Source organism: Sorex fumeus, unplaced genomic scaffold, assembly GCF_029834395.1.
Source record: "Sorex fumeus unplaced genomic scaffold, SorFum_2.1 ptg000013l, whole genome shotgun sequence".
NCBI classification, from domain to species: Eukaryota; Metazoa; Chordata; class Mammalia; order Eulipotyphla; family Soricidae; genus Sorex; species Sorex fumeus.
This window is the reverse complement of record NW_026606070.1, coordinates 1,345,001-1,362,403: the sequence shown is the minus strand read 5'-3', so window position 1 is coordinate 1,362,403 and position 17,403 is coordinate 1,345,001. Positions and strand designations below refer to the sequence as shown.

The 17,403-nt window shown below is 43.9% G+C and overlaps 1 protein-coding gene across 1 annotated transcript in view; it reads left to right on the top strand.

Moving 5' to 3' along the window:
• Positions 1-17,403, top strand: part of LOC130020539 (probable E3 ubiquitin-protein ligase HERC6) — a 53,841-nt gene that overhangs the window by 19,574 nt on the left and 16,864 nt on the right. Inside the window, exons 9-14 of the mRNA XM_056111135.1 lie at positions 5,706-5,818; positions 7,008-7,067; positions 7,273-7,366; positions 7,993-8,179; positions 15,217-15,365; positions 16,962-17,075. Coding sequence (XP_055967110.1) covers positions 5,706-5,818; positions 7,008-7,067; positions 7,273-7,366; positions 7,993-8,179; positions 15,217-15,365; positions 16,962-17,075 — 717 coding nt within the window. The remainder of the gene's footprint in view (positions 1-5,705; positions 5,819-7,007; positions 7,068-7,272; positions 7,367-7,992; positions 8,180-15,216; positions 15,366-16,961; positions 17,076-17,403) is intronic.

Here is a 17,403-nt window from a genome sequence, read left to right as displayed (position 1 = left end):
AGTGCGGGCGAGATACTCTCGATAGCTTGCCGGATTCTCCGAGAGGGGCAGAGGAATCGAACTCGGGTCGGCCATGTTGGCTGCATACAAGGTCAACACCCTACCCACTGTGCTATCACTTGAGCCCAATATGAAGGATAAAATTTATTATTTTCAAACACGGACACAACTAGTTTTTTTTTGTTTTTATGTCAGTTAAAAACAAGCTACTACAGCTGTGCCTTGCTGATAAAAACACTGAATGCCCCTGAACAAACACAATGATCTCTTAGTACCTGTATTGCAAATCATAATGAACAAAAGGAGAGAGAGAGACAGAGAGAGAGAGAGAGAGAGAGAGAGAGAAGGTGATTGTCATAGAGACAGGGAGTGGGTGGGGCTGGCAGGAGGATGGTGGGAAATGTACACTATTGTAAAGATGATTATTGAAACATTATATGACTGAAACCCAATTATAAATAGTTTTGCAATGATCTATCTCACAGTGATTCAATTTTTTTTATTTTTTTTTTATTAGTGAAACACCATGAGGTACAGTTGTAGATTTGCAACTTTTTGTGGTTGGGTTTTGATTATACAATGATCAAATACCCATCCCTCCACCAGTGCCCATTTTCCACCACCATGGATAATATCCCCCCACCCCCATCCCCCTATCCCCCCCTGCCTCTGTGGCAGGGCAATCCCCTGTGTTCTCTCTCTCCTTTTGGGTGTTGTGGTCTGCAAAAGAGGCATTGAGTGGCAAACATGTTCAGTCCATAGTCTACTTTCGACATGCATCTCCCCTCCTGGGAGGATCCTCCAAACATCCTTTATTTGGTGCTCCCTTCTCTATCTGAACTGCCCTTTCCTCTAGGATACCCGGCTGGCCTCTAAGTTATGGAGTAATCCTCCTGGTGCTGATCTCAGCTATTCTTGGGTATTAATCTCATACTTTGTTACTTTATATCCCCCAGATGAATGCAATCTTTCTATGTCTATCCCTCTCTTTCTGACTCATTTCGCTTAGCATGATACTTTCCATATTGTACCACTTGTAGGTAAATTTTATGACTTCATCTTTTCTAAGAGCTACATAGTACTCCATTGTGTAGATGTACCAAAGTTTCTTTAACCAGTCATCTGTTCTTGGGCATTCAGGTTTCTTCCAGTTTCTGGCTATTGTAAAGAGTGCTGCAATGAACAAACAAGTGCAGATGTCACTTCGACTATACATTTTTGCCTCTCTGGGATATATTCCTAGGAGTGGTATTGCTGGCTCAAATGGGAGCTCAATTTCTAATTTTTTGAGAATCGTCCATACTGTTTTCCAGAAGGGCTGAACCAATGGACATTCCCACCAACAGTGAAGGAGTGTCCCTTTCTCGCCACATCCACGCCAGCATCGGTTGCTTTTGTTCTTTTGAATGTGGGCCAGTCTCTGAGGTGTGAGATGGTATCTCATTGTGGTTTTGATCTGCATCTCCCTGATGATTAATGATGTAGAGCATTTTCTCATGTGCTTTTTTGCCATTCGGATTTCTTCTTTGAGAAAGTTTCTGTTCATTTCATTGCCCCATTTTTTGATGGGGTTGGATGTTTTCTTCACGTGGAGTTCAACCAGTACTTTGTATATCCTTGATATCAACCCCTTGTCAGATGTGTATTCGGCGAATATCCTTTCCCATTCTGTAGACTGTCTTTGTATTTTGGTCACTGTTTCTTTGCAGAAACTTCTTAGTTTAAGATAGTCCCATTTATCTATCTCTGTTTTCACTTGCTCGGCCAGTGGCGTGGCATCTTTGAAGATACCATTAGCTTCAATGTCATGGAGGGTTTTGCCAACTTTATCTTCAATGTACCTTATGGTTTCTGGTCTGATGTTGAGGTCTTTAATCCATTTTGATCTTACTTTTGTACATGGTGTTAGGCAGAGTTCTGAGCCCATTTTTTTGCATGTAGCCGTCCAGTGATGCCAACACAATTTATTAAAGAGGCTTTCCTTACTCCACTTCACATTACTTGCACCTTTATCAAAGATTAGATGATCATATGATTGAGGGGAGATGTCAGTGTATTCAACCCTCACAGTGATTCAATTTAAAAAAGAAAAAAGTAAAGAAAGAAAAGAAATGTCCTTTTAGCCCCCTCAGTTGGAGCGATAGCACAGCGGGTAGGGCGTTCGCCTTACAAGCAGCCAACATGGCCGACCTGAGTTCAATTCCTCCGCCCCTCTCGGAGAGCCCGACAAGCTACCGAGAGTATTCGATATGCCAGACACAGTAACAACAAAGTCTCCAATGGAGACGTTACTGGGCCCGCTCGAGCAAATCGACGATCAACGGGAGGGCCTTTACCTTTACCTAGCCCCCTCAGTAGACACACAATAATTTACTGTATGTTGCTGTCTAGAAAGCAATATATATTTACTGTATAATTTACTGCATATTTTTCTCATGGAGCTTAAATAAAATACCGCATATTTTTCTCATTGAGTTTCTACACAACTTCTCATCCAAGTTTCTATGTTCTGGGCTGTTGGTCCAATGAACTTTGCAGATGCCCTGTGGCCTCGTATGTGGCTGCATGCTCCAGCAATGGGATCACTGGGATGACCCGGCATCATGGTGTCTTGGGCCTACCAGGTTTGGTGCAATGGCAGCTTCTTTCTAAGATCAGTCTTGGGGCTGGGCCATTTAAAAGTGGGTGGAGTACTGGGCCCTCTAAACTGCCCCATCCTGGGGCCTGGGCCTAGCAGGCTTGGTACAACAGAGTCTGTACTCCTTCTTCCCCCCATTTTTGACAGCGTCGTTTGCTCATTTTGGTGCTGAGTTTTGCCAGTACTTTATTTATCTTAGGTATTATAGTATACTTGGAAGGCTCTAGCGTTTACTTAAAAACTTGTAGACACAATTGACCCAGATAGAAAGGTAGCAGGCCACCAAATAAATATGTTGAGGTCTGTAGCACTTGCATATGGAAACAACAAAGCAGAAGAGTGAAAAAATTTAAGAAATCCTATTCATATTCTGCACACTCCCCCCAAATTAAGTACCTGAGAGTCAACAGAGAAGGTAAGCGTTATACAAAGACAACTGTAAATTACTATCAAAAGAAATAGAAGGCCCAAAGGAAATGGAAATACATACCCTGTTCATGGATTGAAATGGTTAACACAGTCACAAGAGATCACAAGATCACAACCATCCTGTTATTCGTCGATTGCCTCGAGCAGGCCCCAGTAACGTCTCCTTCATCCTATCCCTGAGATTTTTTTAAAAAGTGTCATATTCAAGGCTCTTTCAGAATTAGGAGAATGAGACCCATCATTGATACTGGTATTTGGCATATTGGGTACGCCACGGGGAGTTTGCCAGACTCTGCCATGTGGGCAGGTTACATTCAGTAGACTGCCAGTTTGTCCAAAGTAGGAATGAGATGATAAGGAGCTGGGTTTTATAGTCTCTGAGTCTTGGGCATTGATGGGATTACACGGTGCCAGGGGGCCAGTTGGTGGAGCTTCCGGGAGCTGGGTTTTATAGTCTCTGAGCCTTGGCCGTTGATGGGATTACACGGCGCTAGGGGGCCAGTTGGTGGGTGTGACCCCTGCCTACTGGAATTTGGACGATCTGGGTGGAGGATGCTCAGCCCAGATCCAAGTAGGCTTGGAGATCTCAGCCCCGGGACCTGCGTGCCTTTGTTCCTCTGCGGGTACCTTCATGTGTGCTGAGAGTGGTCTCAGCATGGTGGTGGCTGGTTCTGGAGGTCTTCATTTAACACAGTTAAAATGACAATACTGCCCAAAGCACTATACAGATTCAAAATTGTCACCAAAGAAATAGCCATGCTCTCAACTCCAGTTGGTAGGTAGACAACTCTATTTCACAGATAAAATAACGGAGTTACAGTTAGGTGTCAAGTTGCACTGTTGACAAGTACCAAAGGTGAACTCAAGAAAATACAGCCTAGACCACAGGTTACTCCATGCTGTTATCAGTTGCTCTGTAGCGTCTTCCTAGTTGTTAGTCGAGAGAATCTTATCATCATTTTTCTGAAACAGTTGCATGGAGATGAACTTGCATATGGTCATTTTTCTAAATTGTACCTTCCCATTATTAGGAGTGCTTTAAATTTGACTTCCACAGAGACTTTCAATTTCCTGAGATGGCAGATGGTCAGAATAAAGGTTCCTGGGCTACCGAGGATGGTTAGAAGTTTGTACCTGGCAGCTCTGTCACAAACAGCCACGCAGTAAAGCCTCTGATGTTTCAGGCTCTCTCATAGTACTCAGGATGAGTGTGCGTAAAACAGACAAGGTTGTCTCATGCACGGTGTTTGGGTGCTTCAGGAAAGGACAAATGGCACTAGGGGTAGAGACAACTTAGCCCCTTACTAGGCTGGTTGAGCAACGAAGTTGACATCATACAACGAAAATCATTTCATCATCTAATCATTTGAAGTAACTCATTTAATGTCAAGTAATAGCAGAAGGGAACATATTTAACTGCACTGTAAGAAGAATCTACATGAATGTAGATGTAGATTCCAAAGTCAATGGGATAAATACCTTTTTTTCTCTATTATGGGGAGGGGGGGCGGGTGAGAGTGATGTCACGCTTGGTGGTGCTCAGGAATCGTTCCTGGAGGCTTTCAGGGCACCATATTTGGTGCTAGGGATTGAACTGGGTCTGCTGTGGGCGAGGCAATTGCCTCATTCATTCTACTGTCTCTATGGCCAGAGGGTAAATATCCTGAATTTAAGAATAGGATAGGAACCTGGGGTGAAGATTCCTCAATTGAAAAGGGAGAATAACCCAAACATGAGTAAGTGAAGAAGACAAGTGGAACCAGCCCTTGCCTCACACGTGTCAGGCCCTGTTTTGGTCTCCAGCACTGCGACACAGACTCTGAAGGAGACAGAGTAGGGCCTTCGAGACTGATGGAGTGGCCCTCTTGAGAGCTGGCTGTGGGGGCAGCATCCCACAACGATGATCTATGGGCTAGATATTGGCCTTTTCTAGATGCAAGAAAAGATTCTTCTGGTTCAAGGAAAACAGTGTTGGGAAAGGCTCTGGACAAGAGCGAGTTTCGTGTATGTGAAGGACACAGACTTATGTCCCCTGCAGGGTCTAGCTGATTTCGGTTCCTTTCATGCCTGCATAATATTCCACTGCATTCCACATTGTAGGATATTTCATGTTCATCTATGTATACTATCAGTGGACACTATAGTTGTTTCAGTCTATTATGAATAATGGCACGATGAATATGTACTTGAAGCTTGTTTTAAATATCTATTTTTTAATCCTTCTCTATTTGGGCCATACCCTCTGTGTTCAGGGTTTAGTCATGCTCTACGCTTAAGTATGACTCCTGGAAGGACTCAGAAACTCGTATGGGTGTTGGAAATCAATCCCCAGTCAGCTGCATATCAGGCAAGGACCTTAGCCTGCAGGACTATTCTCTGACCCATAAGACATCCCACTCTTTGAAAGGCGAAATGAAGCCCTGGACTAGCACAGGTCTAGGATTTGGAACAAATCTGATTTGTTTCTGCTTCAACCTGATGCCCGAACTCCTTGCACCATGGGCCACAGCGAGAGGAAGAGGTGTATAGACCGCCTTTGCCATTCGGTTTCCTGGGTTCAGTGTGTGTGTGTGTGTGTGTGTGTGTGTGTGTGTGTGTGTGTGTGTGTATTTCTGATCATTATTTCTTTTCCTTGAAGGATGAAAGTACAAGTATTTCTAAGAAGACCCTACCAGAAATAAGCAGAATTAACAACTCCCTGACAAATAAATGGATTTCAGCGATAAATTCAAAGAAGAAGGGAGTTGAGAGGTGACTCCCTCTGCTCTATTATAAACCACTACCGTTTGCCCCTGAAACCTGGTCATTTCATCCTAGACAGAAGAAAGGCAGTTTGGCTTTGTTGTAAAGGCATTCATAGTTTTTACTATTGTTTTGGAAGGTACAGAAGGATTATTCCAGAGAGTGCTCAGGGGGACCCTATACGGGGCTTGGGATGGAGCTGGGGTCAGCTGCATACAAGGCAAACACCCTAGTGTTCCTCTGGCCCAAGTTGTAATGTATTTTATTTCATTTTATTATTATTTTTTTTTTTTCTTTTTGGGTCACACCCAGAAATGCACAGAGGTTCCCCCTGGCTCTGCGATCAGGAATTACCCCTGGCGGTGCTCAGGGGACCATATGGGATGCTGGGAATCGAATCCTGGTTGGCTGCGTGCAAGGCAAACGCCCTACCCGCTGTGCTATGGCTCCAGCCCCTCGTCTGTATTTTAACTGTGATTCTCTTCTGATTTTTTCTGAAGATGACACTGATATATTGATCTACTCATAGTTTTATAACAAAGTGCATCAGGGGCAGGGGGACGCAAGTGTGAGTTTCCAACCCTTTCAAGAGCAGAGGAGACAGCTTCCAGCTCAGGGCTTATGGGGTTGAGCTCATGCTTTGCAGGTTAGAGGCTGGGCTGATCCCCGGCACGGCACGATTCCCCAGGCACCGCTGAGAACAGCCCCAGAGACCCAGAGCACAGAGCCAAGAGTAGCCTCTGAGCACCAACAGGTGTGACCCCCCCCCCGCCAAACCGAAGAACAACAAACCTTGCTCCCACAGAGCCCTCTCTAGGGAAAATCGTTTCTGTATTTTCAGCTTGTTGTTTTGGACTCTGTATGCCTGTTTTCAGAAAATGGGATTTTATTTCTATCTTGACGACCAAATCAAGTGGACTATGAAGGATTTTGAAGAGATTTAGCAGTGACACGCAGAAACTACAGTCAGACCTTGGAAGATTCCTGGGGGAGTCTCTAAAAAGGCTAGAATTGGGATGTGGCTGTGTGGTATCGCACACATCTCGCCTCAGTGAGGCTCCGGTGCCAATCCTTGCTACCACAAGAAGATGAAAGATGATTGCATGACATCAGTTATGTATTTAGATGTGAGATAAAAGGAACATTCTTTAGTGGATGTTGTGATTTAACTCACAGTGTTGTTGTTGTTGTTTTTCAGTGAAATTGAAGCAATCTTTTCATCTCCTGCTTGTCTGACTGCAAGTTTTTTAAAGAAAAGGTAATATATTACACGAGGTTTCCTTTCCTTTAAAACGGTGGAGTTTTTTTTTTTGAGTCAGCCGTGTTGGTTCGCAAATTTTATTAACGATGAGAAAAAAAAGTTCAATGTAGGGAAGAACTCCATGAGTAAGTCACGATGCTTGAAATTTAGCAGCATTTCTTTCCAGAGGTTTATGGGTGTCTCCCACTTCTTGGACCTACAGGAAACCAGAAGAATCCGTTTCCATCGATGTAGACCTACAGAGGGCAAGAGACACCTTCACGAGGTTGGCAGGAAACAAGAAGATCTCTGCCATGGTAATGGCCGATACAGACCTGAGACATGGAGTGTGTGGTGTTGTCTTGTTGGTGGGCATGAGAAGGAACTGTGACAAGGGAGGAGGTCGCCTCCATAGGGAGGTTTCTACATCGCCGGCACTGCGCTAGGTGCTGGCGTTCACTTCCTCACTGAATTGTTAAGGCTCAGTTGAAATGTTGGTGGTCTGGTTGTGGGGAGGGACAATGCACAAAACAAGAGCACTTTGGGCTCCACGGAAGCCCCCGGGAAATCTGGATTCACCAGGGTCTATACAAGCTCTGGACTCCATGGACCTGAAGTGCTCAGCCCCACTCAGCTGGCTCATGCGCTCAGGAATTACTGCTGGTGGTGCTATAAATAAATGAAATACATGTGGGATGCTGGGAATCGAACCCAGGTCGGCCGTGTGCAAGGCAAATGCCCTTCCTGCTGTATTATCGCTCCAGCCCCTAATCATGTGGTTTTAGCAGTCACTTCCAGGAAAAAGAAAAAAAAGAAAAAAAAGATTATTTCCAATAGGAAATGGTACAATGAAAGCTCTGGTCCCATAACTTACTTCTCATAATACTCTGATGGACCTAAGTAACATAACCTGGGCCTTTTCCTCATCTTATTTCAAACACAGATGACTAGCAGTCTCAAGAAACTGGTTCAAGATCTTCCTTATCGTTCACAACACCAGGAAGCGTTGTTGCTTTTCCTTCTGCTCCCAGAATGTCCTGTGATGCATGAACCAAGTAACTGGGACAGTCTCGTCGTTCCATTTGCAAAAGCTGTTTCTGACATGTATCCCGAGTCTTCAACCATTCTGCGTAAGCGCGATTCCTTTCTGCCACTTCACCTGGACTCTCACTGTCTGAAGGGAGTAAAAGTTGTAGCAAACTTCGATAGATGAGTCCAACATTCACAGAGTAAGAGCTCTGCAAATTGTTGATCAGCTTCACTGCAGCCTGCTAAGATCATCACTACTTTAGGGGGCCGGCAAAGCAGTTCAGTAGGGAAGGCACTTGTGTCACCCTCAGCCAACCAGGTTTGGTCTTTGGCACCCCATAGGGTCCCCCGAGCCTACCAGGAGTGACCCCTGAGTGCAGAGCAAGGAGTTAGGGATGACACCACTGGGTATGGCCCAAAGTTTAAAAAATAAAATTAAAACAATAAAAAATAAATGAAATTGTCACTAATTTAGAAAGCAAGGATTCTTTTTATTTACCCTTTTTTTTTTTAAATTGAGTCATCATGAGATACTCAGTTACAAAGCTGTTCATGCTCAGGCTTCAGTCATGCAGTGACCCAACACTCATCCCTCCATCAGTGTAGATATCCCATTTCCAATGACCTCAGTTTCCCTTCCCCCACCCCCACCACTACCCCCAGCCTTCCTCTATGGCGGGCACCTTTCTCTCTCTCTCTCTCTCTCTCTCTCTCTCTCTCTCTCTCTCTCTCCTCTTATGGACACTGTGGTTTGCCATACAGGTACTGAGAGGTTACCAAGTTTGTTCCTTTACCTACTTTCATGCAGGTAAAGGAATCATACAGTTCTTATCCAGAGGGATCATTTCCAACTGTCATTGACATTGTGATCCCTTCTCTATCCCAATTGCCTCTCCCCAATCCTAAGTCATGTTTTCAGCTGTGAACCCATCCTCCTGGCCCTTGTTTCTACTGTCCTTGGGTATGTAGAATGTCATACCATGGTGCTTTTTTTTTTTTAAATTCTACAAATGAGTGCAGTCATTCTATAACTGTCCCTCTCTTTCTGACTCATTTCACTCAGCATGATACTCTCCATGTCCATCTATTTATAAGCAAATTTCATGACCTCATTTTTCCTAACAGCTGCGTAGTATTCCATTGTGTAGAGGTACCATAGTTTCTTTAACCAGCCACTTGGGTTTTTTCCAGAGTCTGGCTATGGTGAACAGTGTTGCAATGAACATACGGGTGCGGATGACTTTTCGGTTGTGTGTTTTTATGCCCCCAGGATATATTCCCAAAATTGGTATTGCTGGGTCACATGGAAGATCAATTTCTACTTTTTTGAGGAATGTCCATATTGTTTTCAAAAAAGGCTGGACCAGTCGGCATTCCCAGCATCAGTGAAGGAGAGTCCCTTTCTCCCCACATCCGCACCAGCACTGGTTGTTCTTGTTCATTTGTATGTGTGCCAGTCTCTGTGGTGTGAGATGATATCTTATTGTTGTTCTTATTTGCATATCCCTGATTATTAGTGATGTAGAATATCTTCTTATGTGCCATTTGACCATTTGTATTTCTTTGAGGAAGTTTTTGTTCATTTCTTCTCCCTGTTTTTTGATGGGGTGGTTGTTTTTTTTTTTCTTGTAAAGTTCTACCAGTGCCTTGTATATCTTGTAAATTAACCCCTTATCTGATGGGTATTGGGTAAATAATATTTTCCCATTCCATGGGCTGTTTTTGCATCTTGGTCACTGTTTCTGTTGAGGTGGTCACTGTTTCTGTTGAGGTGCAGAAGTTCTCAGTTTAATGTACTCCTGTTTGTTTATCTTTGCTTCCACTTGCTTGGTCAGTGGTTTCATCTTTAAAGATGACTTTAGCTTCAATGTCATAGTGAGTTCTGCCTACATTTTTCTCAGTAAACCTTATGGACTCAGGTTTGATATTGAGGTCATTAATCCATTTTGATCTGACTTTTGTGCTTGACATTAGAAAGAGGTCCGAGTTCAATTTTTTTTGCACATAGTTGTCCAGTTTTCCCAGAACCACTTGTTGAAGAGGCTTTTCTTGCTCCACTTCATATTTCTTGCCACTTTATCAAAGATTAAGTTGCCATATATTTGAGGTCTGTGTCAGGATATTCAAGTCTATTCTATTGGTCTGTGGTTCTGTCTTTATTCCAATACCATGCTGTTTTAATTACTACTGCTTTGTAGTACTGTTTGAAGTTGGGGGAAGGTGATGCCTCCCATCTTCATTTTCCCAAGGATTGCTTTAGCTATTCATGGAGGTTTATTGTTCCCTATGAATTTCAAGAGTGTCTTACCTATTTATTTGAGAAACATCATGGGTATCCTTATAGGGATCACATTGAATCTTATAATACTTTGGGGAGTATTGCCATTTTGACAGTGTTAATCCTCCAGATCCATGAGGAGGGGATGTGTCTCCACTTACTCGTGTTCTTTTTTTTTCCCTCAGAGTAGGGTTTTGCACTTTTCTTTGTACATGTCCTTCACCTCTATAGGTCAGCTGACTCTGAGGTACTTGATTTTCTGAGGCATAATTATGAACAGAATTGTTTTATTTTTATATCACTTTCTTCTCTTTTATTATTCATATATAGGAAATCCATGGAATTTTGTGTATTGATTTTGTATAGTCAACCTGACACTTGACTATGCAAACTTATTGTTTCTAGGAACTTTATTGTAGAGTCTTTAGGATTTTCCAAGTATAGAATGATGCTATCTGCAAATAGTGATAGCTCTACTCCTTCCTTTCCTATCTGAAGGCCCTTGTTATCTTTTTCATGCTTCACTGCTATGGCAAGTACTTCCAGTACTTTGAATAGAAGCGGTGAGAACAGGCAACCGTGTAGCAAGGGTCATTCTTATACTAGACCTTTACAGCAGACTTTAGAGACTATAGAAAAAATCCAATTGAGGGGCCAGACCAACAGTACAGCCAGAAGGGCATTTCCTTTGCTCATTTGTGGCAGACGTAGGTTTGACCCCCTGCATTCCCAAGCCTGCCGGGAGTTAATTCCTGAATGCAGACACAAGAGTAACCCCTGAGCATGCCAGGTGTGGCACCAAAAACACCTCCCCACAAAAGAAGAAAGAATTGAGTCGAGATTAATACATACTTTAAAACTTTTGGTTGATGTGGACTTAAAACTTTAGACATCTTCACCAGAGCTCATGAAAAACAGTTTGATGTCTGGTCAAATTGTTAAAACATTCAACTTTGTATTCTTATTCTTTATTTTATTTAATACTGTGGAATTCCCTTTTATAATTCAAGGTCCTTAGATTACCAGGAATAAAGCTTATATATGCCCAGCAAAATATGACACTTGGTTATCCTCTAGGAAAATACTTACACAATATAGATTCTTGTGTAACCTTTGAAAAATAGTCTTTGCATAACAACACCTAGAAATTCCTCCTCTCAGGAGAAGGGTCTTTTGGGCTACACCCAATGATCATTGGGGCCTCCTCCCGACTCTGTGCTCAGAGATCACTCCTGGGGGGTGTTTAGTGGACAATGTAAAGAGCCAGGGATCAAATCAGGGTCAACCTTGTGCTAGGCAAGTACCTTCCTGCTGTACTATCTCTCCAGTCCAACAATGTTGGTTTATTTGTTTGTTTGTGGGCCACATCTGCCAATGCTTAGGGGTTACTCCTGGATCTGCTTTCAGAAATCACTCCTGGTGATGCTCAGCGGACCATATGGGATGCAGGAATCAAACCTGAATTGGCCACATGCAAGAAAAGCACCTTACCTGCTGTACTATCACACTGGCCCCAAAAAACTTTTTTCTTTTGGTTATTAAAATATTTTATTCTTAGTAATTATCCCACACACAATTACTTTTATTTTTTAAAAATTTTATTACTATTTTTTAATGTAGGAGTACTGATATTTATTCAGTCACTAATTAGCTGATTGAATTGGGCATGAACTCCACCTTACTTTTTTTTCATTTTTTATAATTTTATTTATTGAATCACTGTGAGAACCGTTACAAAACTTTCGGGTTTAAGTCTTGGTCATACAATGAAACACCCGTACCTTCACCAGTGCCCATTCTCCACCACCCAAAACCCCAGTATACCCCCATCCCACACCTTCCCCCTACCTGTGGGGCAGATGATCTCCACATTACTCTCTCTCTACTTTGATTACATTCAATATTTTGACACCAGACCCACCACTATTATCTGGGATTCTACCCCAACACTCAGATCTGCTGAAAAGGCAACAGTAGACAATTTGTTTTCTAGTGCTGGTTATGAATAACATATGATGTCACGTGACTGCAGTAGTGGCTGCGCAATTTTGAAGTTCCAAAATTTTAACACTTAAACCTGGAGGGATTTCTGCCAAAACCTGCTGGGTTCCAAGATTTGCTTCTGAATCTCTGAGATCATGGCTGTTAAGCAGCTTGATCTGAGCAGCCAGAAAGGCCCTTTATGGGTGGCGATTCGGGATCTTGTTGGGACGGGAGGAAAGGGCCAGCTCCACCCCCATCCCATCCCTCTTGTCATTGAGGGCCCAAACCTGACTGTCCAGTGGCCTCTGGTGGATGGCGGCCACCGAGCCGCCAAGGGGGATCAGGCAGAGGGACAGCACGCTTTCCCTCCTGGGTGGCCCAGCGATAGTAACCTGCTGCAGGGTCCAGATGCATTTCTGTGTTTTTTTTTAATTTTTTTAATGAATCACCATGAGATACAGTTACAGATTTACAAACTTTAGTGATTAGGTTTCAGTCATACAATGATTGAGTATCTATTCCTCCTCACTCTAAAGTTAAATAAAAAATTTCTGGGGCTAGAGCGACAGCACAGCGGGTAGGGCGTTTGCCTTGCACGCGGCCAACCTGGGTTCGATTTCCAGCATCCCATATGGTCCCCTGAGCACCGCCAGGAGTAATTCCTAAGTGTAGAACCAAGAGTAATCCCTGTGTATTGCTGGGTGTGACCCAAAAAGCAAAAAAAAAAAAAATTTTTTTTCTCAAGCTCTTTGTATAATTTTTATTGTTTTATTTAAAAAAATTAGTTTTTATTTTTTTAATTTTGGGCCACACCTAGCAGTTGTCAGGACTAACTTCTAGCTCTGCCTTACATGTGGTTGTTTATTTTAATTGCTGTCACTGACCTCCCATTGTTCATCGATTTTCTCTAGCGGGCCCAGTAACGTCTCCATTGTGACACTTGTTACTGTGTTTGGCATATTGAATACTTCACGGGGAGCTTGCCAGGCTTTGCCGTGTGGGCAAGATGCTCTCGGTAGCTTGCCGGGCTCTCCGAGAGGGGTGGAGGATTCGAACTCCGGTCGGTCATGTTGGCCTCTTGCAAGGCAAATGCCCTACCCTCTGTGCTATCAAATCATCACTATTTTAGGAGGCTGGAAAAATGGTACAGTGGGGAGGGAACTTGTCGTGCATGCCACCAACAGATTGGATTCTTCACCTCATATGGTCCAAACCGGCCTCACCCCCCCACTTCCAGGAATGACCCCTGAGTGCAGTGCGATTAACAAGTAAGGTATTAACAAGTGCAGTGAACAAGAGGCTGATACCTTGTTAATTAACTCATCCAGTTTATTGGGTCCTTCAAGCCCCTCTTAGGAGGTCTAGGGTCCCTCTTGGTGATAATCAGCCCCAAATGTGCTAGCCTGATGGTTCAACGTTTCACAGTGCTCAGAGATCATTCCTGGTGGGGCTCAGGGCACCATATGCGGTACTGGGAATTGAACCCAGGTCAGCCACATGCAAGGCAAGCATCCTACCTGCAGTCCTGTCTCTCTGGCCCCCCATTTTTGTGTTTGCCTTGCACACGGCATCTCGAGTTCGTCCTTTTCCGTGGGCTGTTTCTGGTGCTGAGGACCACAGCCATGCCTCCTCACACACTGTCCTGGTCCCTTCAGCTACATCTCCAGTCCTGAAATTCATTCTCACTAGATTATTTTTCTGGATGCTTCCAGTTCTCTCAGTACGTTTACTGAATGATGCTTCTTCCTGCTAGTGTACAGTTGTCCTTTGAAGCTGTAACAATCCAGGTTGGGGTTGGGGAGAGAGCACAGCAGGCTGCATGCTTTCTCTGGGCTCCGTCTGTGGTCCTGAGTGGCCTCTGAGCACCACTGGGTGTGGCCAGAACACAAGCCCCCTGTCAAGTTGTCGCCATAGTTATATTAAATATGGTTATTGGGCTAATTTAAGAAATGCTCATAACGTCTGAAAACACGAACGGTGCTGTTTTGTACAGACAGAGGCTGTCTTTTGATGACAGTTTCTGTGGTTGCTTATGCGTGTGCATGCTTTCAGACTTTATAGATATCTTTCCATTTTAGAATAGTGGACACAATCATTAATCTTGCACAAGCATGAATTAAGAGGACAGTTATTCAGAATCCGGAGTTTGAGTTCTGAATTCCAGTCATACTTAATGAAAATCATGTTTTACCACAATGGCGAGTGTTTTTTGTTTTTTTAGGGGTCATGCCACAGGAAATGGAAAAGACTGATTTCTTACCTTAACAAACTTGGTGAAAGCAGAAGTTTGGGTTTTTTTTGTTTTTGAGAGCTCCTACTTTTTTTTTTTTTTTTTACTTTTTGGGTCACACCTGGTAATGCACATGGGTTCCTCCTGGCTCTGCACTCAGGAGTTACTCCTGGCAGTGCTGAGAATCGAACCCAGGTCGGCTGCATGCAAGGCAAATGCCCTACTTGCTGTGCTATCTCTCCAGCCCTGAGAGCTCCTACTTTTTTTTTTTTAATTTTTATTAGTGAGACACCATGAGGTACAGTTGTAGACTTGCAAATTTTTGTGCTTGGGTTTCAATTATACAATGATCAAACACCCATCCCCCCACCAGTGCCCATTTCCCACCACCATGGGTCCCAGCATCCCTCTCGCCCCCATCCCCCCCACCCCACCCTTCCTCTGTGGCAGGGCATTCCCTTTTGTTCTCTCTTTCCTTTTGGGTGTTGTGGTTTGCAAAAGAGGCATTGAGTGGCAATCATATTCAGTCCATAGTCTACTTTCAACATGCATCTCCCATCCTGAGAGGACCCTCCCAACATCCTTTATTTGGTGCTCCCTTCTCTATCTGGAGGGCTCCTACTTAAAGGTTGATTTTGCACACACAGAGCGGTTGTGGAAGTCATTGCCACAGTCTACTCTCAACACACTGGTCCAGATGCTCAAGACCACCTTCATCTATCAAATAGGTCACTGGCCATGGTACCTTCAAGACACCCTCAAAGCTCTGTTGGAAACGATGAAAGAAGTCTACAAGGTAAGGAGCACACAGACCGTTTGACTCATAGCAAAATCCCTGAAGTCTCGGCCAGACGGAAATTTACTTCCTGAAACAAAAAGAAAATATTTTTTGTCGTTGTTGTGTTAGGACCACACCTGGAAGTATCTAGGGATCACTCCTGGCCAACTTAGGGATCCTATGGAATACCAGGGATCAATCCCATCCAGCCGTGTGCTAGGCAAACCCCTCACCTGCTGGGCTATTGCTCTGGCCCTCAGAGAGAAAATACCCTGGTCACCCCTTCATTCTTGAGAATCTTTCTTGTGTTGCTTAACTGGGATAGAGTCTGGAAAGAATATATTGTACCGTCCATATTTTATTCTTATGTATTTATTTATTTTTGCTTTTGGGGTCACACCCGACGATACTCAGGGGTTACTCCTGGCTCTGCACTCAGGAGTTACTCCTGGTTATGCTCAGGGGCCCACGTAGGATGCTGGGAATCGAACCCGGGTTGGCCACATGCAAGCAAGCGGTATTCTCTCTCCAGCCCCACCGTCCATATTTTTATTTTATTATTTTTTTCTGATATATTTTTAAAAATTTTTATTAGTGAGACGCCATGAGGTACAGCTGTAGACTGACAAATTTTTGTGCTTGGGTTTCAATTATACAATGATCAAACACCCATCCCTCCACCAGTGCCCATTTCCCACCACCACGGATCCCAGTATCCCTCCCACCCCCCACCCCCCCCCCACCCCACCCTGCCTCTGTGGCAGGGCAGTCCCTTTTGTTCTATCTCTCCTATTGGGTGTTGTCACAGTCCATATTTTAGATAACATATGCTCGGGTATGAGAATGATTTGAGCATTTTCATTAGCGTACGTAATTATCCCAAAGTAACCCAAGGGAAAGCCACTAATAAACCCGATTGTTGAGAAAGAGGGAAAATCCAGAGGGAGTGAACAGAATGAAACTGATGCTGCTCAAATGAGTTAGGACGGGCTGGGGTCTGGAGGAGGACTCAGGGCGGAGGAGCGTGTGACTTGCATGTGCCGGCACTTGTGTTGTGTTTCCAGCCTCTGACTGTCCCTGTGCTGTGGGGTCTGGTTGGGGTGGGACTCGAGAGCAGCATGTGGCTGTGTTTCTGTCCGGCCTGGGGGACCGTGTATTGGTAGGTGAGACCCCCAGTCCCCGAGCAGTCCCTACCCCCCTCTTTCACTATAGAAAGCTAAAATGGGATGTTTTTACAAATAAAACTGATCAGCAGTAGGGCCACAGCAATAAAGCAGTGGATAGATGCTTGCCTTGCATGTGGCTGACCAGGGTTCGATCCTTGGCATCCCATGTGGTCCTCTGAGCCTCTCAGGAATAACCCCTGAGCACAGAGCCAGGAGTCACCCCTGAGCATCGAAGGGTGTGACCCCAAACAAAACAAAATGCTATTCTCATAATGTGTAGAACGATCATCCATCTGAAAATAGAAGCATTTATTGATTGAAAACGAAACTGACAGGTCGTATTCTCTCTCTCTCTCTTTTTTTAATTTTTATTGGTGAAACACCACGAGGTACAGTTGTAGAGTTACAAATTTTTGAGCTTGGGTTTCATCCTTGTATTCTCTTTAAGGCAAACAAGGGAGCTACTTGTCAGCTGCCGGAAAGTGCTTTCTACATAAACCAGCTCCAGGATGGTCTGGATTTTCTTGGCGATAGACGTCGCGCGCTCGTAAGAAAACAAAATGTAAGAATAACAATTTTTCCTTCTGAAATTTAAAAGCGGGCACATCAGTCGCTATATTGATATTTCCTTGAGCAATCAAGACTTGAAAATATCCTCACTGAAGGATGGATCTGCCAGATTAGATGGTCATTGAAAAGAGACATCGTCCATTCATCCCCAACATTGCATTTTCTCAGAAATCTGTTTTGAGGTGATTTGGAGTCTTAGGAAAATCACTTTTGTTCAGAGTGTAGGTAGCATGGTTACAACTGCTTGCACGGTTTCGGTACTGATGCAGAAGTCACTGCACCCTTCCACCACCAGCATGCCCGTGGGCCTTCCCCATCCC